Raw genomic sequence first — 24,838 nt, forward strand, 5'->3', positions numbered from 1 at the left:
TGTGATTTGAGGACAAGTGAGGTTTTTGCCCGGTTCTCCATTTATCATCCTGTTTTAATGAACTTGCCCATATTTTGAGTTTTCTGATTCCAAATTGATAATTAATTGCACCGACAGCCAGACTCTATAAAGATTTATAACCTGTAAGTCTCATAATTTCTGTCCCCATTCAAAATGTAAACTACCCAGAATTAGTTGTTCAATTCCTGTTTTCCTGCATTCATTTTCCAGACTGTAACTTTTTAGTTTGCTAACCTGAACTGCTAAATCATCTGCTTACTTTTAAATCTAGTATTCAGATTCCCGAACTTTATTGATGTACAAAGAAGTAAGGTCTAGGGCCAAGAGCTTATGAGCAGTCACAGCACAAATGCATATCATACCCCACCTTCACCAAGGTAATACTGTGGCTGTGTCCTCAAAATACTCTGAAGGGACACTCCCATTTCTAAACTAACAAGTTAAATTCTCCTGAGATGGGGCAGTAAAATTGCAGCAATGAACTTCTATTCAAAAAGCTCTCAGCTTTCACATTGAATACAATGCCTACAACAGGGCTCTCCTGGGTCTGGGGAAGGAGGTCTGAGGATGGTAGCAGAAGAAGAAAACAGGAGCCTTTCCCTTGAGCACCCAAAGCTCCTCCCCACCCCCGTCATTCCCCTTCTCTACCAGCCATCACACAGTTCCTGCAGTGACAACTACATGGTATGTCAGCCTGCTCAGGGATCTCTAAACACTATTACTGAAGAAACTGTGTACCTTAACTTCTGCTTTTAGCTGGAGGTATTTTTTTTATGAAAGTCTGTCCCTTGAGCAACACCCTTTCAGTTCTTGGGGAAGAAAAAAGTTAAGCTGGTTTCTTCTGCTATGAAGGACTGATCCAAATAAACATCTTAGAAAAATAAGTGGATATTGGTAAGTCCCACGGGTCCTGCTGTGTCTCCATTTCCTCTCCCGGTCCATAATGTGCATTTTTCCTCTTAGCAGAAGGATTTAAGACATGGGCCCGAGACTAATGGGTTGCTGCTATTTAAGAGAATTTGCAAAATAGGGGAGTATCTTATCAGTGTGTCTTCTGAGACGATAAAGATGAATTTAAAGTCAAAAGCTAAGTTGTTTTTTTAAGCAACTTATATTGGATAAAATGGGCCCAATCACATTTTTAGTATCACTTAATGCATTGGGATCTCTAAAAGCCTCACTGTGCTGTTGTAATATAAACAATAACAACCATAACTGATTCCTTCTGGTGATGGATCTGATCTTGTGGAAGAAAATCCCAGACATAAGAGTAGTAAAAAGAGACTTATTTAATTATGTTGAGATAGCAAGTTGCCTGAATTCTGACAGTCCAGGTTTCTCATTTTCATAAAGGGTTTGGACCTGTCTGTTTCCAACCTGTTCTGTCCTACTCAGTGGGAGCAGTTTGATATGGACTGAAGAGCAAATCTGTTCTCTTTCACTAGGGCACACAGTGGTCAGGGCACAACAGCAAGGTGAACCTACTGGAAAAATTATTAGCAAAGTATATGGTATGAAGAGTGAAAATCTGATTTTCTTTCCGTTAACTTCACTGCCATATAAATTTCAATTTATCTTTAAGGTTATTACTGACAGGAAGTTACTTATTTTGAAGCTGATAACATACATGTCTGTAGTCTACCACTTGTGGTTTGACTATCCAAAACATAAGCAGTTTTCTCAGCTCAGAGGTTTTAGAGCAGTGTGAGTCTTCAAAAGGGACTGGATTCTGAGACAAAACTGTGCACCCAGATATTAGGTCCATTAACAACGAACTGCATTTCTAAATGGAGAGTGTGACTTATTTGATTATCCATTTAGTGAGAACATGGTTGCTGTATACCCTTTAGAATACAGTATTTAAATCAACTCAATTCTCCATGGATGTCTTATTAACTACTGTTTGGTAGAAGAGTGGCAATTACTTGGCTCTAAAATTCTTTTCTCTCCAACATTAAAACCTTAAAAAACATTTTAAGGCATCACACAAGTGTCCATGTGGCAGTGGGCAGGCAGTTTCCTTTTCAGCTTGGGCAGTCAGCCATTCATCTCCTGCTTTTTTTTTCAAGGTTAATGCTTCCTTCATCATGTCTTAGTGGCAATAAAGTTTTTCTAGGTGGATTTATTCTTTCCTATTCATAGAAAACAAATGTGAAGATCTTATAGATTAATTTCTTTCAAAGCTGCAGAAGTAAATACATCTGTGGCAGAAAAGTCTTGTCTGGGTCAGTTACACTTTTCTTCTCTCTGCCTTTTTTCTCTGATCTGTTTCTTACCTATTTCCTCACCATCCTCACCCCTCCTATTCTCTCTTCTTTGGCATTTACCCCTGAATTCTGTTGGGGTATTAATGCTCAAATCAATGTATCCATGAAATGTACCTTAAATCAGATACACCTACATCATATATACTGGCCACCCTATGTATTCGATATGTGCGTGTTCTCTGACCTGTGCACTTTGTCCTGTTCATTTTTGCTGTTAGTTCATGTCCTTAAAAACTAAAATGTTTTGAAAAACACGCTTTAAATAGATATCTTCAGTAGTGATGATTTCATGTGTCTCAAGCAAACAATGGAATTCAATTGCATATTATCTTAAGAAATAGATCATGCCACGTGAGAGAGAAAAGAAAGCAGCCTTGGAAAACTAACCCATCGTAAAACTCATCTGTGATCAGAGCAAAAGCTGAGCACTGCAATAAAATATGCCAGCCACACAAGATCAGTTAGGACCTCCCTTTATACTGTCATTAGTTGGGGAGAGTCTTGAACCTCACAGAAGAGTGGAACTCTGGGATCTTGCTTTTTGGTAGGCATGGTCACTGCTCTGCTTGCAAAAGTACACATGCAGAGATGGGGCTTCTAAACCAACTATTTATTTTCTCAGAAAATATGATTGGGTAATTTTGGAGTGTTTTGTTTAAAGTAATTATTATTGAAGGGTCCCTTCCCTCTCTCCCTCACCTCCCTTTTCAGGGTGGCACAGTTGTCACAGGACCAGGGAAGTGCATCTATGTGCATGTCCTCAAATTAAAGAAGGTGTAGGATGAGTTGGTGGCCACAAGACCAAGGAGCACAGACCTGCTTTTGACAACCCTGTGTAGACCCCACTCTGAAGGGGATGAGCTGCCCCCACTGAGGCTCAGCCTGACCCTCCTTCCCCCTCCCCAAGTCTAAAGCTGTGGTAGTGGTACAGGATCGCATTCTTCTTGCAGCATGACTGTAGCACATCCTAACTGGCATACGGAACATGCTGAGACAGCACTGAAGGGAGCCACAGCTCACACAGTCCTGTCCCCATTGCCGACTGGGAGCAGGTACCTCTGAGACCCTACAGAGCCCTTGCAGAGCCCTTCAAGGCAGCCTGGTAATGAGCTGACAGCAGTGCTGTGGGGCTGGTTGGGGCCCCAGAACTGAGCATGGAGCAGGGATGCTTCTAATTAACAGTGGAGACAAATCCACTGAGGCCAGTGCAGAGTCAACAACACTCCACATGCATGTTTGCATGAGGGCTTAGCTTCAGTTGTTTGCTCTCATGCAGAATGATGCAAACTAACATGTTTCAAAGCTACTGGTTTCTCATTTGTCTTGAACTAGAGCAATACATGTGTTTCATATGTTAGCCTTTATTTTGTTACTTGAAGTAGCTGAACATTTAAAATTCAGTATCTGTGGTTTTTTATACCAATTCAAGTCTGACACAGAAAGCTTCTTTGACATTAAAATCTAAGTTACAGGGAAAGACAGTTGCTAAATGCAGGACTAGGTTGCACTGATTGTCACATCCAATTTTGGAGGAAGTCTTATGTTATACAACAATCTTTCTCTGAATGTCTTACCGAAAACCTCATCATCCAGTGATGAATAAATATAAATCACTCTTGAAACCTATCCTACTAGATGTATTAAAAAAAAAATGTCTGACACACAACCAAAACCAGAACTAAACCTGCAGGAAAGCTTTTGAGTGATAGTGAAATTTATCCTGTTTCTTCTCTTATCTTTTACATGGAACATCAAATTCCAGCCATTAAAATAGAAACTTTTATCTACAAGTAACAAGTATATTGCAGTGATTCTCTCCAAGCTTTTATGCATAGAATTAAAATGTACACCCTGAGAGCAAGTGTAATAAAAACATGGACTATGCTTCTGCAATGGGCCTGTTACATTATTTTTATTATGACAAGTTCTTAGTGAACAACTGATAAGCAATAATCTCACCAAAATTAGCTACATAATTAAAGTGTTTAGCTTTTTCAATATTTTTAGTAGAATGTTTTTCAGTTGCAGGCTGAAATACATGATTTAGAAAAGAAAGACCACAGTTCTGATATATGACTATCTCCAACACATAAACTGGCTGTGGCTGTGATGTCCCTGCTGGAGGCTGAGGCTGCTGTCATTAGTGGAGAGACCCTGACATTCTATTAGACAGTTATTCACTAAAAAATATTCATTATATTCAAAGCTCTGCCTGAAGACCTGCCTAAAATGCCACAAGCAGTAGTCTCAGCTGGTATAAATGCATGCAGCTTTGACAGGGTGGAGACTGCCTGCTCCATCTGAAACATCTGTCCTGGGTTCCAGTTTTCAGCACCTCTGCTCTCACCACCAGCAAAAAGAAAAAACTTGCTAAATTTTCTTCATTGTTAATCATTAACCTGTGGCTGCATTCCCACTTCTAAAACAGCATGTACCTATTCGTTTGGTATGATGCTATTATACAATGATTTTTTTATAGTAGTGTTTTGAAAGCTTCTGTTATTTTCTTAACACCTCAGGCTTTCTTATTTTATTCTACCACCTCGATCCATGCAACAAGTCTCCTGCTACAAAGCCATGCACACCCTGCAGATTCCTCCCCCTTCCACCCCCCACTGCCACCACAAGGATGGTCTGATGCCAATCCCAAAGCCTCTGTCCTCCTCACATGAATGGGCCCTGACGTGCTGAGCTGGTTCCCGCAGGCAGAGTCCCTCTGAAGATGATGCTGTCTGACAATGTGAATCAATTCTACATTTCTTTATCTCATTTCAGAGCAGCACGACTCCTGGGGCTGCGACACTGAAAACGTGCCGTGTGTTACCCATCCCAATCAAAACACTTAATGGTGGTCACCGTTCTGGACACGCTTCCACAGGAGCGGCCTAAAGACTGTCAGAGCCGGGGGCGCGGAGCAGGCGCCGCGCTGAGCCCTGCTCCCGCCGCAGAGCAATCTGCTGCCTGATGAGATGTTCCCATCTTCATGCGTCAAGACCTTAAGCCTTTCTTCTTTGACACAGAGATTAAGGGCAATCCCGACAAATTCAAAAACAGATCAAGTGTAGTACTTCAGTGAGATGAACCACTGCCCTACAAATTGCCCAGCCAGCCTGGACTCCTGGACTTCTCATGGGAACCTGTCCCCTCTAGTTGCACAGGTTCGGCAGCACCAGACAGCACATCTCTCTTTTCTGAACCCATTGTGGCAGTGTCGGCTTCACATGAAGTACTAAATCAGAGCTAGCTGGCTACACACAACCAGGTCAACACCATTTTTTAAATCTTTACTACTGTACAGCTGCCAGGCACACATACCTACAGATGCATAGCTGGGAAATGACAGCCTAGCAAGACGTTCATCTGGCTTCTGATCCTGCCTCCAAAAAGCCTTAGGGACAGGGCTATTTGGTGAGTTTCAGACCAAGCACCCCTGTCCCACAGTTCTTGCCAGTTTACTTTTCAAAACAGCAGTTCTGTCCCAAATGTCCCTGCCATTTACAATCATGATAACAAGTGGTTGAATTAGAATAAGGTCACTATGGCATAGACAAACAGAATTAATGTGTTAGGCAAAACAAGTGAATTATTGTGAACCTGTGTCTTATTCTTTTTAACGACTATTTTATAGTGCCTTTATATATAGAGATATACACGCACATTTTTATATATATACACACACACACATTTATATCCATTAACATGGAATGTGAACTTAAGATGCTTCAGGCTTCTGCTAACCAACAACTGAGACTTCCCTCTAGTGGCCAATTGTTATTTAAATGCTAGTGATTGAAATCTCATCTGCCTCTCATTTTAAAAAAGATAAATCAGTTTGTTTTAGAAAAATATGTATGACTTTCCCTTTTGATAAGGTTTATGGTCATTGCCTAATTGTAGTAGAACAGCACAGGCTGTTTTCTTATTAAAGCAAAACTTTGGAACTGAGCACCTGTAGTAAAAAGGACAAGAAGGAAAAACAATCTCAGCTAAATAGATGTTCTTGCTGGCTAATTGTTCAAGTTATATAATTATACCAAAAAATTGTGGTTATGTACTGCTAGAAAATTAAAGCTATAGTATTCACTTATAGGCAGGGTAGCCAGTTTTCTTGTGCTTCCTCATGTGGTATTTGTGCCTACAGGCCATCACATAGCCTAGCAAAGACCATTTTCCCTCTCCTTACTGGAAATCAAACTATTCCTGTCCACGTCAGCATTCTTTTATATTCATCTGTTCTCTGACTTGTCCAGAAACTGTTGCAATTAGCTGCCTTTTTATTTTTTCCTCTCTTTAGTTTTATTCTTGAATAATCTCTTCAAAAACATTAATTCTGGAATTCCATGTTTGGAGTCCTCATTGTGTAGGTTCTTCATCTACCGAACTGTTTGTATGGCTCCCTTGTATCTTCCTTATCTCAACAGCTAGGAAAATGCCCACTTTCCTCATATTGCTGGAACATCACTAGTCAAATTCCTAAGCAAAGGGAAAAGGGTCTCCAGCTTGCCTCGTCCTATACCTGCATAAAGCAGGTGCTTTCCAGGAGATAGTTTTGGCTTGCTTCAAAAAGTAAGGAAATTAATGCAACTGCTTTGAGTGTTTGATTGTCCAGCTGGTTAGTACTTTTCCTATGCGAAACCTACAAACTTCCTGGCAATTTTCAATTGTTTGACAGACTTTTAAGATTGGTAAGTCTTTCTAAGTCTCTTGGAACAATAACCAGACAAATAATAATTTTTTAAAAATATCTGGAAGGAGAATGATGTCCTATTAATCTATTTTATGCTGTTTGTTACCAACAGTCTGGTTTGCACCCAGCAGACCGTGCTGCTCCACACTAGCAAGGGCTCCTGCTGCCTCTGCCATTTGGCTGTTTTTCTCTTTTCGCCCTTCAGGCCAGCTACCCTACTGGCTGTTTCTCAAGTCTTTCCAAGAAACCTCAAATATGATACCTTTGTTCTTTCATTTTCTCTGTCCCAACAGTTTCATTTCCACTACCTCTTCTTACCACACCTGACAGGCAAACTTTTCGTGCCAGCATGACCATAACTCTCTTTCACTACAGTGCATATACTGCAGAACATCTACTTGGAATATATCCTGAACACTGGCATTTAGAAAACTTAATTTGTCCCCTTAATCCTGTGAAGTCTTGAAGCCCTTTAGATCTTTGCAAACACAAGGCAGAGGAGTGGGCTGCTATCCTCTCTCAGGTAACATGTTGGGTTTCAAAGCCAAAGCATCCCTCTTCCAAGGTCTTTGGACATGGGAAATAGGGCAGCACCCCCTGGAAGATACATATCAAGTACAGTTTATTGTCAAAGGTAAATGTAGTTCATTCCTTAATGGAGCACTACTTTTAATTGGTAATTAAAAATAGTAATTTTAAAAAGTTTGGCACCAGACTTGGACTGTCTAAACTTTCCCTCTTTGAAAGCTCAGTTCTGAAACCCATATTTGTATAGCATGGTAGGCTGGGGATCAGGACCTCCTCATCACTTACATCCAAAATGCGATAGAAAGCCAGGCAGAATTAAATCTAAGCAGTGGCTCAGATTTTTGACATGACGCCGTGGGGGTTTTTTCAGCTGACAGGGAAACCACACTATCTTCTAAACTTCTTTATTTTAGTTGAGCACCTTAGGGCAAGGCAAAACAGGTCAAAAGGCTGACTGGGTCCTGGTGACAGGAGCTGTCTGCTGCCCTGCCTCTCTCCAATTTAAACATATGCAAACCCATTACTTGCCAGCTGGCTTCAAATTTATCCTGTGCAGCTTTCCCAGAGGGACAAAGCCAGTGCTGCCAAATTCACACTAGGGCAAACATCTTCAATCCCAAATGAAGAATCCATCCTTCAGGTATTGAACATGACCAAAATTTCTTTACCAGCTCATTTACATGTGAGCACAGTAAGGAACATCGTGTATATTTTTGCTGCCAAAATTCATGAGAACATAGGCATCACCATTTTCCTCCTTGCTAACAGTCACAATGGATCACATCTACTGTCTGTCATAGTCCTGCTGACATGTATTTATCTTGACAGTTTGGTCTAAAGTTTCCACTTCTCATGTACAAAGAGCAGCCAGAGATCCCTTCAGAGATTAAAACATGATGGCCAGTTGGGTTTATTTTCACCCTAGGGGTATCATTTGGGGGTAGATTCCTACAAGCAGCACATTCAGTTATTTCCATCTTCCCACAAAACCAGTTGCTGCTTCTGCCAGCTCTCTGAAATGTTCTTTCCTAAGGAAGATGAAGGAGGAAAAGAGAGAAAGGGCGGGACAGAAACATGGCAAAGGACAATTGCTTTTCAGAAATTATTGGAATCTCATCCTCTTTCTGATTTTCTCCCCAATTCTTTTTCAGAAAAGAAGACACTTCCACATTGTAGATAATATTTCTTCATATATAATTCCTAGGGCTTCTGTTTTAAAATGGACCAGACAGCATGAAAAGAGAATTTGGTTCCCAAAACTTTGGCCACTTTGCCTCTGCTACATGGAGCCATGAGGAAACTGTATTTTCCTAGGAACAATGTGAGAATAGATTACAAGAAAAGTTACCATTGGTGTATCCTCTTTAATTCCCTCAGGATTTATACAATCACTTCAGTGAGAATAAAGCCAAAAGCAAAGATATATCAGTAAAATGAAAATGCAGCAACTATACGTATTAGTACACTTTGGGGAAACATGCACAAGCAACGTATGTGTGTCTCCAAAAATTGTTACTGTAAGAAATCTTTCTTCCCAACTAAGCCTAGGGAACTCAGACCCCTCTTTTCAGGAAATATTCTTTAATTGAAACAGAAACAGCTGTATTTCATATCTCCCAGACAATTTACATTGCTGCAAAAATCAACATATACCTGTACAAAACCCAAGGCAGCCAATACCTGAAGATAGTGTGAAGATATTTGAAGATGGAAGTGCCAGAACTGAGTCTGTGCAGATGACAGGAGCTGAAATATCCAGGAGTTTCCAATTACACATGGAAAGGCTGACAGAATGGCTTCTGATTCAGTGATAAGATCCTTCTTTCAAGCATCATGCCCACACACCAACTTTTGGATGCATCTCCTGAAGCACCTGCATCTCTTGGAATCCATGGTTCTCCTGCAGTCTTCTATGCAGAACAGCTGCCCTCCTGCCCAGTCTGTTTCCATTCATATACAGAATAGACAAGATATGAAAAGAGCATTGCAATGGATTTTGTGTACTGTAAAAGATTATATCTAAAAATTCCTCACTTCATATATATAATTTAAAAACAGATACCCATAAATTTGTATGTCAGACAATTCCTTTAGGACAAAAAATCCCTATCTGGGATCCTATCTGAGGGCTCTTAATTTCAAATCAACATTCTCACTTTCTCTTATTCACTCTTACAGGTATGGAACATGACTGTTTCAGGTTTTTTTTCTTTGCAGTAATATGACTAAATAAATAATAAAAACATCCATGGAAGTAAAATTCAAATAGTAAATTTCAATGGGAAACGGTCAGACAAATTTATATTTTTTCAAATGGTAGCATGTGAAGGTATGCAACTTCCTGTAAATAATTTGGTGGCAGTAATGGAAGTTCTGTAACATCATGGGAACAACTTCTGCCAGAGTTGTTTCATGCTGTTTTTCCCCTTTGAATCCTTAATTACAGGATGAATCCGATGTGATTTTTACTGCTAGTGTAAACAGAACAAACAGTGAAATTTTAAAACCACATTTATTTTTAATACAAAATCTGTTGCACTATTACAGAAGTGAGCCTGTATGTTTACCCCCACATGCACAGATAATTCAGCATCTACAATTAAATAAGAGTAAAATGGTATTTATTTTTTACCAAAACCACTGGCAAATCCTGTTAAGAAATGTTCTCTTTGTGCTTTGTAATCAATGTTCATATAATTCATTTCGGTTTCTATTAAAAAAAACTGATCAATGGAAAGCTCAAAGGTGCAAAAGAAGCTTATTACAGCTGGCTTACATTTGGGATTACTTCAGTTGTGCTTTACCTACAATATATACATGAAAGCTGCAAGGTGTTCTATGGGCTAATGTAGTGCACTGGCAAAAGCTCTGAATGGTTCAGCTGGAATCTGTAGTAAATGAGCAGAACAGTTCACTATTTTGTTTTCACAGCAAAAAAAAAAAAAAAAAAATTAAAGTAGATGCTTTAAAATACCATGCACACCATTGGCTGTAGTACTTCTTACACAGTACAACATAAGCTTTCTTGGTTTATTTGTCTGGAACACCTAAAAGCATATAGCATCTACGCTTTAAGTGTATTTACAAATTCAACAAAATATCTACATATAAAAAGCTTACTTAAAATTAAACTTGATGCAAGTTATGAAAAACCAATTTATTGGCAAATGAAACTGAGCATTCCTTCAACCATAGGTTGCTATAAAAATTTATATTTGGAGGTAAACATTTGATTGATATAGTATGCGAGAAAATAATTTTTTAACCGATAAGGGTAATCCTTTACCAATAAACCGTATTAGCACTTGTCAGATGGAATGCTGTGGTTCTGAGTGATAACCCCCACACTGCTTCAGGCTGGAGATAATTACAAAGCTGCCACACTGATCAGGCTGGGACACAGAGGGAAATGCGCTCTCACTGATGGATTCAACTGGTTTGGGTTTTTAATGATTTATTTTACAAGAGCTTATACCTTGCTGTGTTAGTAAATAATTTAGCTCTGGTTGTATTTTGGGGTTTTTGTTTGTTTGTTTGTTTTCATTTTTAAGTATTCTAAGGCCATGAAAACATGTTGTGCTGTAACTATGTAGAAAGCTTTTTTTTAAGGATAAAAATCATACTCTTCATTATGTAATTTGAAATACTTTGAATTTTTCATTTTTAGCACAACAGTTTCATAACACTTCTTTTTCATCACATTTTTCCTTTATTTGGCAATGACAATAGTCTGCTAATCACAGTTTACTGCACCAACTGATTTAGTAGTACAGCGCATCACGGAATGCATATTGTATAAAGGCACTGAATGTACTTTGCCCTGTGTTTTCTGGAATATTTTCTCTCATTTTTAAAGTTTTTCTTTTAGTGACTGTACAAATTCCAAAATGCATTGCAATGCGTATCTTTTATGCCCTAAAATCAATTCAATGTGTTTTGATGTAAAAATAGAACACTGTACTGCTGTAATACTTGATAGATTAAAAAGGCTATAAAGTAATAGGAGCAAAGAGCAGATAATAGGGTCTCATTAAGCATCAGCAAATGCAAGTGTCATAGTTAAATCATTTAGCAATTATATACTGTACATACTGTTCCTAACTGTCTTGCAAAAAGACATATGATAGCTAGACATTAAGTCACCAATTTCACAACAATGTCCACAAAGACATTGAAGTTCTATATAATACTACTATAACACTCTGACAATGAGAACGGAATTCATATCCAGGGATTCAGCTGAGGACTGCATAACAAATTGTCAAACCATGTTTTTATAGTGTACACAAGATTATCTGTGAATTGAGTAGGGTCTTTTTTTCCATGCATTATACTGTGTTTTCAACAGGAAACAAAATTACAAGTTGATGTTATTGTTTGTGTCAGTTCCTTTAAAAAAAAAGTAAAAATACCCAAGTTTTGAACAAAATTTGAATTTTCTATTTTGATTCACACTAACATACCACTTACTGTGTCATTATGCTGTGTAATGGTATTGACCTGCATATTCTCATAGCATTAACATCTGGTGGTAAGGAGCTCCGTTACCTGTGTGTTCATAGTATGAGAAGGAGGATGTACAAGTGCTTTAAACAAACTGAAGATACAAGGGGATCGAGTTCTGTGGTTACACAAATGAATTCATGGCATTTACAGGAGAAGGAGCCTCAGAGCTTTCATTTCCTTCTGCAGGCTCTTTCTCTTTTTTACCACTGTATTGTCCAATAAAGGAGCCATCCTCATTGAACTGACCATTTACACCTTCTCCATAGTCAACTAAACTATCATCACTGTCTTCTTTTTTCACAGTTCTGTCTGAAGGTGTCCGGCTTCCTTTTTTTAGAGGTTTATGGTCCTCTGCATCACTGGAGACACAAACAAACAAACATGGAATTAACTGATGTATTATTTATTAAGACAAAATCAGCTGTGCATGCAGAGTTTATAAAAAGCATGTGTGCAGCCCTATAATCCTTTAGTAAACCCACATCACATTGTAGAGACAAATCAATATGATGCAGTTCACATGAAAACATGGTGTAAGAATGGCTTAAACAGAGAATGTCGTCAGCGGAGGAAGGAGGAGTTGTGATTTTTTTTTTTCCCCATCGTGCATCACTTTTCAGTGGTAATACCTGGGCCCTTGGCTTGGAAGTCATTTAGATGCAACTGCAAGCATTAAGAAGTGGGTTGTAAAGTTATAAAAAAATAATTTGTTTGTTCTCCAAAGTAACAAGCTTATGATGTGCTGTGAAGTTAGTCTGTTAAACTTCTTAATTTCTTTGACTCCTTGAAAATGAATGAAGAATGAATTTGGTTAAATGAAATATACTGATTTTCTTTACTAGTATAAAGAAAATAAAAGTGCTGCATTTCAAATAATTTGTTACATAATGCAGGCCAAACTTGCAATTTTCAACCTTACCTTTCAAGAGACCTACATATTCCATTAAAAGGGTGCAGAAGAAACAAATGAAAATAGCCTAAGAAGAAAAGCAAAGTCCATATCCTGATAGTGATCAGTATTTTATCAATAATAAGTTGCTCTTAAAATTGTTACAATATTTACTGTATTACAGGTAAGAAACAATTTAGCTTACAGTAGCTAGAATTGAGGAGTTGAGGACATGCTTATTCTTTTTCATTTCTTATCAGATCCATCTCCCTCCCCTACTCCATGACAATGTTCTGACAACGATGATGGTGATTTGGAGGACAACAGAAAAAGGAAAGGAAGGAAAGGCCAGTAGAAGAGATCTCTGTAGCAAAGTGCTGTGGTCTTTCCTTTGTCAGTGGAAAAGCTGCAGCACCATCAGCATCCTCAAATAAATTTGCAGCTGTGGTAGGCTTGTATTTCATGAAATAGATATAGTTGGGCTCTTTTCAGAACCCTTTACACTGCACTTCAGTTTCAAGATGAAGATTTCAGCAGCAGCTCCAAAGCATTTTGAATTGAAACCCACTATTGCCAGCTGCACTTTTGGGTGCAATTATTTACCTTGTCTTAAACAGAACATGTGACCTTATTTGCATATAGGGTACAAAAAAAGGAAGTGGTTTGGGGTTTTTATTTAGATTCGCAGCTCATGGGAAATATAAAGAAACACATACAAAATATCAAAGAAACAAAATTACATTTTACAATTTCCAGAACACTAGGCTGAATATCTACTCAGCAAATTATTTTAACCCTCTAATTCCTAAAACCAAATATCTTAATTCTTCAAATAATGCATTTTTTTCTCCTAATTAAACCTTTGAACTCCCAGAGAAACCATATATATACAAATATATATATATATAATATACATACATATATATATAACATAGCATGTACAAGGCCACACAGTTCATATAGGTAACCAACAAAAGCCCCGTTGAGAACCTATTGCTAGAAAACCACTACACCCATTTTCCATCAAGCTGTTTCTCCTCATCTCATCACCTTTTTTTTTTTGTTTTTGAAGACACTAAGTTGTCACATTCTAAAAGAAGGACACCTCTAATATGCATATACTTACAGAAAAAGCATACCAGAGATTTTATCATTCTGCATACACACCAGGAAAAAAGTGGTAGGAATACCACTCTCTTATTTACGTGTAAGAAAATCTTCATGCTCAAAGGACACCAAAGCAAAACCTCCGAATGTGACTGTATCAGGCTTGATGTTTTAGTTATTGCTGTGTACAAGGCATGAGGATAAATGTCTGTCATTGATCTGTGCTCATTGGTGCTGCAAACATACAGGCCAGTAACATTTAAAAGACTATACTCCAGAATTTCAAGAATCCAGCAGCAAAGTTAAAATGTTTGTAACACTGTGAACACAAGCAGATTACAGAGACATTGCTGAAGAGAGTTGATTTTGGAAGGACTCTGTATTTAAAAGGATGAAGATGGAATTGAGTATTTAATACTCATACACAATGTAGTTTCTCCAATGCCACTATCAGGAGGAATTGAGAGTCATTAAAACAGGCTGTACTAGTCAAATGAAGACCAGGTCCTCCCTTTAAAATTATAAGCAGTCCTACTCTCAGTGAAGACCTGCTTTCTGGGTAAGACTGTTAAGGAGAGAACATATGGCATATGGTTTGTTGCTTAATTTTAGGTGAATAACTTCATAATTCCTTACAACATAAGATGCAGAAATGAAAATAAATTAAAATTGCCATTTTATCATATTTCAATTGGTCATGAATCTCTGTGCAAATATTCTAAAGTATGACCCTAGCCAGTGTAATTCACTAGGTTGGAATATACATAAATAAATAATATGCAATTACTGTATTAAAAATATCAACATTTTGTGTTTAATCCTGTGAAAACTTGATTTTCCTTTACAATTTAGAAAAATCTGAGTATGGGAACTTCTGCCTTGTGTTGCTCTTATGGTTTCCTTATTTATATTTTTGCAAACAAAGATTATGTGTAAGACAAACAATGAAGAAATACTTACACGGTTGCATTGTGTATACGATTTTTCTATATTTTAGTCAGGGTATGAATTCTACTATCTCTGTAATTAAAACCAAAAAAACCTGCAGATTTACCCAGGAGTGTATCTGCATGGAGGTGGGCACTGGTGTGAGAGTACAGTCACAGCAGATGCAAACATCAAAGCTGAACCCAGGGATCCTTCACTTGTTGCGCTATATAAGTCTAGAGAGATGTTCCGCCTGGACTCTGGCAGTGGAAAAACAAGTGGGATTATCCAAGGTGCTTTACACTCCTGGTGCAGAAAAAGGACACATATGCCATGGTACCATTTTTTCTGTATCAAACTGGATTTTGACTCATAGACGAACACAATGTTTTGGGTGGAAGAGAAAGAAATTGAGGAAGAAAGAGGAAAAAAACCAACAAATAGGAGAAGGAGTAAAAAGTGAACACATCAATGTTTTGTACAGCACTTTTGCTACCTTGGGAGTTCGAAACAGAGAAGGGGCTCTGGTGCTCTGGGGAAGAATGTGTTATCTGTTGCCAAGAAGCAAACTGCAAAAGCTGCTGAATTGCATTAGGATGAGCTATAGAACACTTTAGGCTGTAGAATATATATTATATTGCCAAAACATGGTAAAGCATAAATTTTGACACCGCACCCACAAGGTTTGCCAAACTTGCTTACAACTGTTGAAAAAACTATTCCAAAATGCAAACAGGATAAATCTTAGCTTCTTTCAGTTTCTGTTTGTGGTTTTGCTTGCTGACTTTTATACTTACCTAATGTAATACTCTGATATAAAAAATAAAGTGCAAATTGGGTTGACTAAAGTTACAGTGGGAAACCGAAGAAGTTTTTGAAAAGTGTCATTTATGCAGTGCATATAATTAATAGTCAGAAAACAATACTAGGAGGGAACCAAACATGAGGTGAGAATGGGTATGAATTCTTTATTTAGAGCCATGGAAGTTAAGTATAGTCAAACTTCTACTATTTTTTGCTGTATAAATAAATTCCATACTAGTATCTTTTTAAGGATGAAAATTTCTGAATGAAGACTCATACGTACCAATCATTTTGAGAAGTACTTATATGTACCACATACACTTCTTTTCTTGCAAGAAAAGTATTTAATATTAAAGCATATTCTAAAGGCGTGATTTAAATATTATTCATTAATGATTACTATTATATGAATATATGGGTTTTTTTCTTCTTAGTTTAATGAAACACATCAAACTTGAAGCTAATTATTAAGAGATAAGAAGTAGGAAGGTTACAGTAACATTAGTGCAAATTACAAATTTATTTGTTTAAAAGAAGTAATTCCATTTCACAGGCTTATCAGTTATTGAAAGAAATATGTACCTTGAAATCTCCTTTCTTCTTTCAACTTTTCAATTTTTCTTCCTTAGAAACGGGTACATGCAGCAACCAGTCAGAATGGGGAAGACACTTTTACGGTGCCTCTGCAGTCCAGCAGGCAACTAGTTCCCAACTAAATTTTGCCACATTCACAGACATGCAAAAAGACTCAATATATGGTTAGCAATATACTACTTTTCCTTATAGCACAGCTGTCAGGTGAAAGACAACATGAAACAAAGTAGGTAAAGCACTGTGGGCTATGAGACACAGAAAGTGGGTGCAGAAGATGAAAACTGTTGACAGTAAATTCCTTTTCTGTGACCTCACATCAGTAGCCCAGAAATGTTTAAGTAAAAGCAATTGGGTAAAGCCACAGAAGTACCTTCCACTGTAGCTTCCCTGCACACTCCAGGAGAATCTCTGTCCTTATACCTAACAGATTTCTGCTCACACTCCTAAGTTATTAGGACTGTGCAGGTGACAAATATCTTCCCTGCAAACTTATGAACTTGTATCAATCCAGACTTAAACCATTTTACTATTTCTTATTTAGCTAAGACTTAAGCACACCTATATTAGTCTTCTGAGTAGTTTCTCTTTAACATCTCTGTAATACTCAATCTTCAATCCTGGCAGAAGCTGGAAAAACTGGATGATTAAGCTCTGGCTTTAAAAACCAATGTGTTGAAAAAGTTGTTGTTAATCGCACAAGTATTCAAGAATTAAGAATTGTCAAAGAAATTACATGTGTGTAAATTAGAATACAGTAAGATCACTGCCAAATCCAACTGGACTATTCAGTTCTTCAGGAAGTCCATTGAGATAATCTCTTGTGCTGAAAGCAACCAAGCTTAGAATTACAGTGCTGAGGCACAAATCATGGCTAGGTCCCTGTGGAAACACACCTAAGCTGCAAGTTAAGTAACCACAAGAGAAAAAAACTACTGTTGTAGTTACAGACTACATTCTCATTGTTAATCAACCCAGAACAAGAAGGAAGAGTAATATATTATTTAGCAATCCCAGAACTCTCTGCCACAAAGTCTCTCATAGCCTAGAATTTTAGGAAAAATACTCTGTCAAAATATTGAAGAAAAGAGGGAAAATAATTCACCAAAATGTGCAAATATCCTGTGTTACCAAACTAGCAATCCTACTACTGTAGTTGCCTTGTCCTGTTTTATCTTCCTAAGAACATTCTGCAGACTGCTGGACTTTCATCCTTCCCTTGTACTTGCTTGCTTCCAGTCTTCCTACCCATGAACCCACGGGTCTGTTGCTGTTGTAATCTCTTAATTCCTCTCGATTTAGGGACCAGGAGGAAAATTTAGGCTGATTTATACACATACACTGACCTGAACATACAGCTGTGGTAGTTATTCTGTTTCTTGCAGGTTCTTGGTGTAGACAATGACTGTCCACAGCTTACTGTCTCAGCCTTCTACAACTCAGAAAACCACTGAGAATGCAGTGCAGATTGCTACAGAGGCACTGTTTTCCCTTCTCATGTAAAACTGAAGGAATCCATCCACTCACAGGAACAACTGTCACTGAATCATTCCATGGTTCCTGAAACACTTGCATTTCTTCAAGCATTATTTCCTTCACTAGATCAGTATGGCAGAAAAATCTGATTTTGTCTAGTCCCACAGACCAGCCAGCTTTCCCGCAGAAAGTATTCTCTTAGTTGAAGTTGAGGAGTGCAAAACTTCAAACAAATCCAAGCCATCTCAAGACCACTGGGAAGCCCAGAAATGAAATGCGAAAAAACTCTCCCCTAAAATTGAGAGCTATGATTTCTCTAGAATGTCTTAATTTGTCATTAAGATTTAAGTAACTTCATAATTTAAATCTTGAAACAACTAATTTTCTAAGCACTGGGTTTATTTGTCCAGAAATACTGAAACATTTCACTCTTCTCAGCTCCTGAGAAACTAGGAAGCAAGTCTGTGTTCTTAAAAAGTTCCTCTTGATGGTCTGATATCTCTCTGAAAGTGAGATGTCTTTTCGTACTTGGCATGAAATGATTGTGAGACCTTATACTTTCCCTTCCCTCCTTTGAACTTTGGAGGAGAACGCAAGGAGCTCAGACACTTGTGAGGAGAACAGGAAGAGCTTCCAACAGAGCTCTTTTTTTTCATCTGACGTGAGGAGTGTTTGTGTTCTGAGAAATCCTTCATGATCTGAACTAAGGATTCACCGAACAGCTTGCCCCCTGTGTACGGTAAAGACAGCAGTTTACATTTTAGATCTTGCGATGAGCTCCAAGGACGCAGCCAGAGAGCTCTCCAGGCGACAGTGAGGCACGCCACATTCTTAACAGTGAGTGTCAGAGAATCCTCAGCTGCATCATGGATAAAATTAGCTGCAATTTTACACAGCCTCCGTTTCCTCTGCATGGCACCAGATGGGACCCATTTCTTTTTGAATCTCACTCGTTCTTCCTCTAACCATATTAGTAAAGCTTTAGAAGCATAAGTGCAGTAGATAGATACTCCAAGCTGGGCTGCAACTAGCTTGAAAGATCTTTTAATTGCTTCCTCAATCTTTCTGTCAGTAGGATCTTTAGGGAGAGCATCCGTATTAGCAGGCACTGACAGTACAGAATCACCAGTAACCAGTGCTCTGTCTACCTCAGGCAAGGTCCCCCACAAAGCAACTTTATCCACTGGAAAAGGATAGAGCTTATGTAGGACTGCTGGGGCTTCATGCTTGGCTTCAGGATTACCCCAAATCCTGCAGACAAGATCTTCTACAGCTGAATGGATAGGAAGTGCATTATCTACCTTGCCTTCTTCAGAGGGGATAAGCAGTTCTTCTGAAGTGCATTCAGATTTGGAAGATTTTAGCATTAACACCCTCTTTATGTGTTCAAACAGGTAATTCTGATTCTCCATGTCAAATCTACGCAGAGGATCTGGTCCTTCTGGATCTTCTGTAGGGGACTCAGATGCCATCTCCCCATCTTCAGGGGCTGATTCAACCTCCAAGGCCTTGTCAGCCTCAGGTTTCCTCTTCACAGAAACTGTTTGATCTTTTAAACTGTCCATATGATCAGACTCAGAAGTCTGGGAACTTCTCCCAGATGCTTCTAAAGGAACCAGAGGAACTTCTGCAATTGGTACCCTGGGATGTTTTACTGAATGGGATCTAGCCTGTGCCACAGACGTTATGCTTTGTCTGGCTGCTGTCAAAGCATCCTTTAAGACAGTAGCCAGCTCAGGCAAGATTACAGATTTCATTAGTGAATTCTTTTCATATTCAGAGAAGTGAGTAGTAGTAGTAGGTCTCACCTTCCTGTGGCAGGAGCTCTGAGTGTCTTCTGAATCTGAGCTGCAGTCTGGGGTCTGGCTGCACCAGTGCTGGAGAGAAGAATGCTGCCTTGCCAGTGAGCCACCAATTGAGTTGCAGCTGAGGGGTTGCTGGAAAGGGGATGGCTGTCCTGCCTGAGAATCTGAGCCCTCCTCCGACCCCATTATCTGTTGCTCAGAAGCATGATGTCTAGAGCCATGCCTGTACTTCCATTCGTCTGACCTCTTTTCCTCTTGGCAGAGGGAAGCAGAGACAGAACTAACCCTTGTAAGCTCTGAAGACTGCCTAGCCCTCCTCCTGGTGTAGGAGGTCTCTGATCTGGTGCTGGAGTATTGATCCCCTGACCTTCTGAAGAAGTTGGATCTGTCAGATCTCACAGACTTTGCTTTGGTAAAGACAGGGTCTGCTTCAGGAGAATTGGCACAGCTACCTTTTCTTTTCTTTTCCTTGTCCAGTTTCTTTCCTGTCCAAGCAGACATGGACCTGAAGTGATGAAAAAAGTTCAAAATACTCGAATTCCTAGATCTTTCAAAAGTTACATTTTTTTTCAAGGGAAACCCTATACCCTTTTTCCTCAAAGAAGCACCGCATCATGTGAGGCAGACAAACTGGGAACTGAGTGACTGCAGTGATGCTGGGCTGCAGAGAGGATGGCAAGATATCTTCTGTAATCTGACTGGTTGCTGCTGCTGCCCTGTCTCTAAGAAAAAAAGAGGAAAGCCCAATATAGACTAATTACACAGAAATACATTTTAGAAAGGAGTTTTTGCAGGGTACATAGAATTAACTCTTTCATGTGAACAAGTCTGAAAGCTTGCAATGCATCTGCCCATATTCACCAGACATAAGTGAATAAAAGCATTATAAAATAATTTAATAAAGCTGTAGATCATTCTTTAGATTAACTCAAGCCACTTAAATATGGAGACATAAATTCAAATCTTGCTACAGGTCACACATGAAAGCAGACTTGAATACTTATTCCAGGCCTGAGAAAACATGTACTGAGGTCATATCATTTGTACAATTCTGTACAAAGGTCAGTTTCTGCTGCTGAAAGTTCCAGCAAGAACTGTATCAAGAACGAGTGGAGCAAGTATGCATAAAGCAGTATGCAAACTAGACTTCCCAGGAAAACTTATACAGTACTTTTTTAACTCTGCTCCCAAAGATTGCTTCACACCTCCTCTTTTATCAGTCAAATTAGGTAATTCATACACACAGCTGTAATAAAATAATATTCTGAACTCATTAACCTAAGAACAGAGTTAAGAGAATTATTAAGAATTATTAAGAATAAACAGAAACTACTCTTTCGCATTCAGAACTGTACATCTTGTCCTGTCAGATCAAGATGTACATTTCCCTTCTATGAAGAAGCTATGGCAACAAAGTAGATCCTTCTTGAAAAAAACTGCTTTTTATATGTACATTTGTCAAATCTTTGAAATAATAAAGGACTTCTACACTACTTTTGACACAGGAACGCACTATAGAGTCTATTATAGCAGCCATGTAAAATATAATCATATTGACCTATTTAGAAAATAATAACATTATTTCTTGTACTAATCAAAAAACAAACTGCTTATTTAGTAAGCTATATTCATAGCTGTTATATGAATAGATTTGCCAAGGTATGCTTTTGGTAATGCCAGATTTGGCTAGACTGCATTTACTATAAAGGAAGAGAGTCAGGAATAAGAGCTGTGTTGCATGCTTTGAAGCTGCTTGCTATATATCTTGTACTGAAATACATGAAAGGGAGATTTGCTTTCTTGTAGGACACTCCTTCACCTCTGTGTATAACATCACTTCTTTGTTATTGGATTAGATGTTAGTACTGGCAGCCATTTTAAATGCATTTGTTTTCCAGTCAACTTAACACCAGTTTGTCTTTATCAGGCTTCAGTTAGAAATTTTATTTTCAAAAATCATAACGCTCAACATAGTTCCCTAACTGAAAGGACACTGTATCTGGAATTTGAACTATCTGAAAGATGGCTTTGTAAATAAAGATTCCACACTTTGACTTTCAAACACATACAATTATGTTTTAATCTGCTTTTCCCCTTGAATTAGCAAATGGCTTACACTTAGCTTGGATACTTTTTTTTTCTAATGGTGTGGTTGAAATGCTATTTTTAGTTCTACATAACACTGGATACAGAATCTTTGACACGGAAAAAAAAGTTAGTCTTGAATTAATAAGTGTGATACTATATACAGTAGATGTGTGACATGAACAGTGAACATGACAAACCACATAAGCTGCTCACCTATATTCACCAAATGTTCCATCGTCTTCCTTCATAGGTTGTATTTCTGGATCAGCGTGTGCATCCTCCTTTTCCTTCACTAAAATATTTTAAATAGTAATTTTTATCATGAAACTGCAAGATGAGAAAGTCTCAGACCTTAATTTCTCAAACTGATCACATTTGGCAGGAACATGGTTTGAATAAAACCAATTTTTTTAAATGGGGCCTTAGGCTATTAATTTTTTTTTAAGAAAAAGATCTGTTAATTAGTTATAGAATTTTATTTTTGTTCAAGTAGAAATGACTATGTCATTTTGTATTACCAGAACTTTTTCTTTCTTTCATTTCTAGCACTAAAGAAATTAGTTCAAAATTTGTTTAAAATCCTACTAAAGTAACTTATTTACTTATATTATTAATAGAGCTATTTTTTAACCAAATTTGAATAATTTAGTTCTACTTAACCATGCTCTCTATTTCTTCTTGATATTCTTTTCATACTGATTGATAAAACTGAATCAGATTCACTTTTGTTCACTCTCAGTTTGTACATTTTCTGCTTTAATTTCATGTAGTAAGAATCCGGAGAATTTAGATTTTTTTTTTCAGTATTAATAATTCTCAAAATACTAGGCATGGTTTGTTAATTTCTTCTTTTCTACAACATGATCAACCCCAACATAAAGGCACATACACTGGAACCTAAATTTAACACAATTGTATCTCTTGCACATTCTGGTTTTAGGCTTAATCCTTTTTCACTGGTGGGAATAAATCCAGGCATATAACTTGTCCCTAGAAAATAATAAATGTAGCACATTGATACAGAAACCCGCTAGCACCTGAGGGGTCAGACATTTACAGATTACATATAGTCCTGTAAATTAAGACTGTTGACAGGATAAAATAATATATTTGTGGTTCTTTCCTTTGCCTTTTCATTTCTGTTTTTCTGGCATCTATTCAAATCTTTCCCTTGTCTAGCAGATACAGTTATACAATCCAATACACAATATCTTGTCTTTTACTCTGGTAATTTCCACACTTAATTTGTACATCATTGTACATGCCATTATTTAAGAGGATATGAATCATTCCTGACAATATTTACTAAGTCCCTAATTGCAATAACACATAACACCTTGAGATATATCAGGCTGCTATAACTTCATACTGAAGTAATTGGTTACTTTCTACAAACCACCGGCAAGCTCACGATGACATGCAAAAATTATAATGAAAAGGAGTTCATAGCTTCGATTTTCATAGATTTCATAACTTCATGCTTTCCATTTGTCACTACCTGTGGAACAGTACATTTGCAATGACACCAGAAATAAGAAGTCACTGCTATAAACACCAGTTCATACTGATTCTGGAAATCTTACAAACAGTCCAGATCCACCTTTATACATGTGTGTGCATATGCATAGGTATCTGTGCATAAAAAAATGTATACTTTAAAACTAATAAGTTTTCTTCTGCAGAAGCAGAGAAACGGACAGAATATCAGGGATCCACAAAGTAATGACAACCTTAGCATCCAACTTCCCTCTACACTTTCACTCAAAAACTCTGTTCCACCCTCTTCTAGATGGTGGTTCACTCCAAGTAAACATTGTGTAGTTCCAATTTTTAATAAAAAATTATAAAACATATTTGGACATTCCTAGACCTAATACCAAAAAAACCCTTATTCTATTCACCTCTTATTAGAAAAAAAAAAATTATAGAAAAACGCCCAGCCTACATGAAGGATGGTAACTTCAAACTTAGCTGCAAAAATGCAGAAGCTGAAGATGACACAGATTCTGGGAAAGAACTGAAGGTATTGGAAACAATATAACATATGAAGAGATTTGTCCTATGACATGCATTCCCCAAACTTTAAAAAACCAGTGGCTATGATTTGGACTTTCTGACCAAATAAATTCTAACGTAACTCATGTTAGTGAATTAAACCCATCTGCACTGGACTTCACAAAGTGGAATGTGCACTAGTGGTGATGTTTCAAACAAAGCTCAAACCTCTCTAGAGAGGTCATATAGTGATATGACCCTCTGGGAATGAAGAAGGTCCTGCTCTTATGCTGAAATAGATTGAAGTTTTCTACCAACAGGCAGATTGCTCCTGTCAGGTCCACCAAATTATAAGACTGATTTGCCATATTCACAGTGTAAATGTAAACCAGCAGCAAATGTAATTTTCCAGTAAACCTGGGATCTGTCTTAATGGGTTACCAACAGATGAATTTTACCATCCTTGTTAAATAGCATACCTGGATACTTGCCACCTTTATTCCTCCTTATGAAGCAAACAATCAGTAAAATCAAGATCAGAAGAGCAACAGCACACATAAGACCAATGAACCATCCTTGAGTAGCGATGTCTACTTGCCGACTCGCCATTGCTAGAGATAAAAGAAGAAAAATTATGTTTTGCTGCATTTAAATACTATGCTAATTCAGATAAATAATAGCCAATATACAGTTCATTAAAGAATAACATTCACTGTGAAAAAGAGATAGCATTAAGAAAAACAGTGATTCTGTATTTTGTGAAAATTTTCATTTTTCAAAATGTTTCCAAGTACATGTGCACAGAACTTACTTTTCAGCATATAAGAAGTCTGCTAACATTTAAGCTTAGCAACTACTTTGCAAAATCTACGCACATACTACATTGCTTTCCACAAACCTCAAAACTGTTCTCAACCATTTTGCATTAATTAAACTACTGAAATGAAGTTGCAAATTATAATTCACACAAACATGTCAGTTGCATTCTCAAAATGAACAAAAAGCCAATAATCATTAGCTAATGCATTCCCATCAGTCTGAAATGGGGAAACAGATGGGTCATTCAATGGCCCTAATACTCAATTTCAACTAAAAATCAACAACGAAGCATCCTTTAAAACCTTATTAAGCATCATGCTTTCTTTCT

General features: G+C 37.8%; 1 protein-coding gene across 42 annotated transcripts in view; it reads right to left on the bottom strand.

Annotated features, from left to right (window-relative positions):
* Positions 1 to 8,847: 8,847 nt before the first annotated feature.
* The window catches only part of NRCAM (neuronal cell adhesion molecule), a 149,419-nt gene continuing 133,428 nt past the window's right edge, over positions 8,848 to 24,838 (bottom strand). For 19 of the 42 annotated variants that reach the window (XM_048300079.1, XM_048300084.1, XM_048300076.1 and 16 more), the window contains 3 exons: positions 24,171 to 24,302; positions 21,910 to 21,988; positions 13,558 to 20,113 (listed from right to left, as the gene is read on the bottom strand). In XM_048300079.1, coding sequence (XP_048156036.1) covers positions 18,274 to 20,113; positions 21,910 to 21,988; positions 24,171 to 24,302 — 2,051 coding nt within the window. In that variant the 3' untranslated portion in view covers positions 13,558 to 18,273. Of the gene's footprint in view, positions 12,369 to 12,928; positions 12,987 to 13,557; positions 20,114 to 21,909; positions 21,989 to 24,170; positions 24,303 to 24,838 lie in introns of those variants that run through there. The other 23 variants (XM_048300110.1, XM_048300107.1, XM_048300114.1 and 20 more) reach the window with 3 other exon arrangements.

This window comes from Corvus hawaiiensis, chromosome 4 (genome assembly GCF_020740725.1).
Source record: "Corvus hawaiiensis isolate bCorHaw1 chromosome 4, bCorHaw1.pri.cur, whole genome shotgun sequence".
Lineage (NCBI taxonomy): Eukaryota > Metazoa > Chordata > Aves > Passeriformes > Corvidae > Corvus > Corvus hawaiiensis.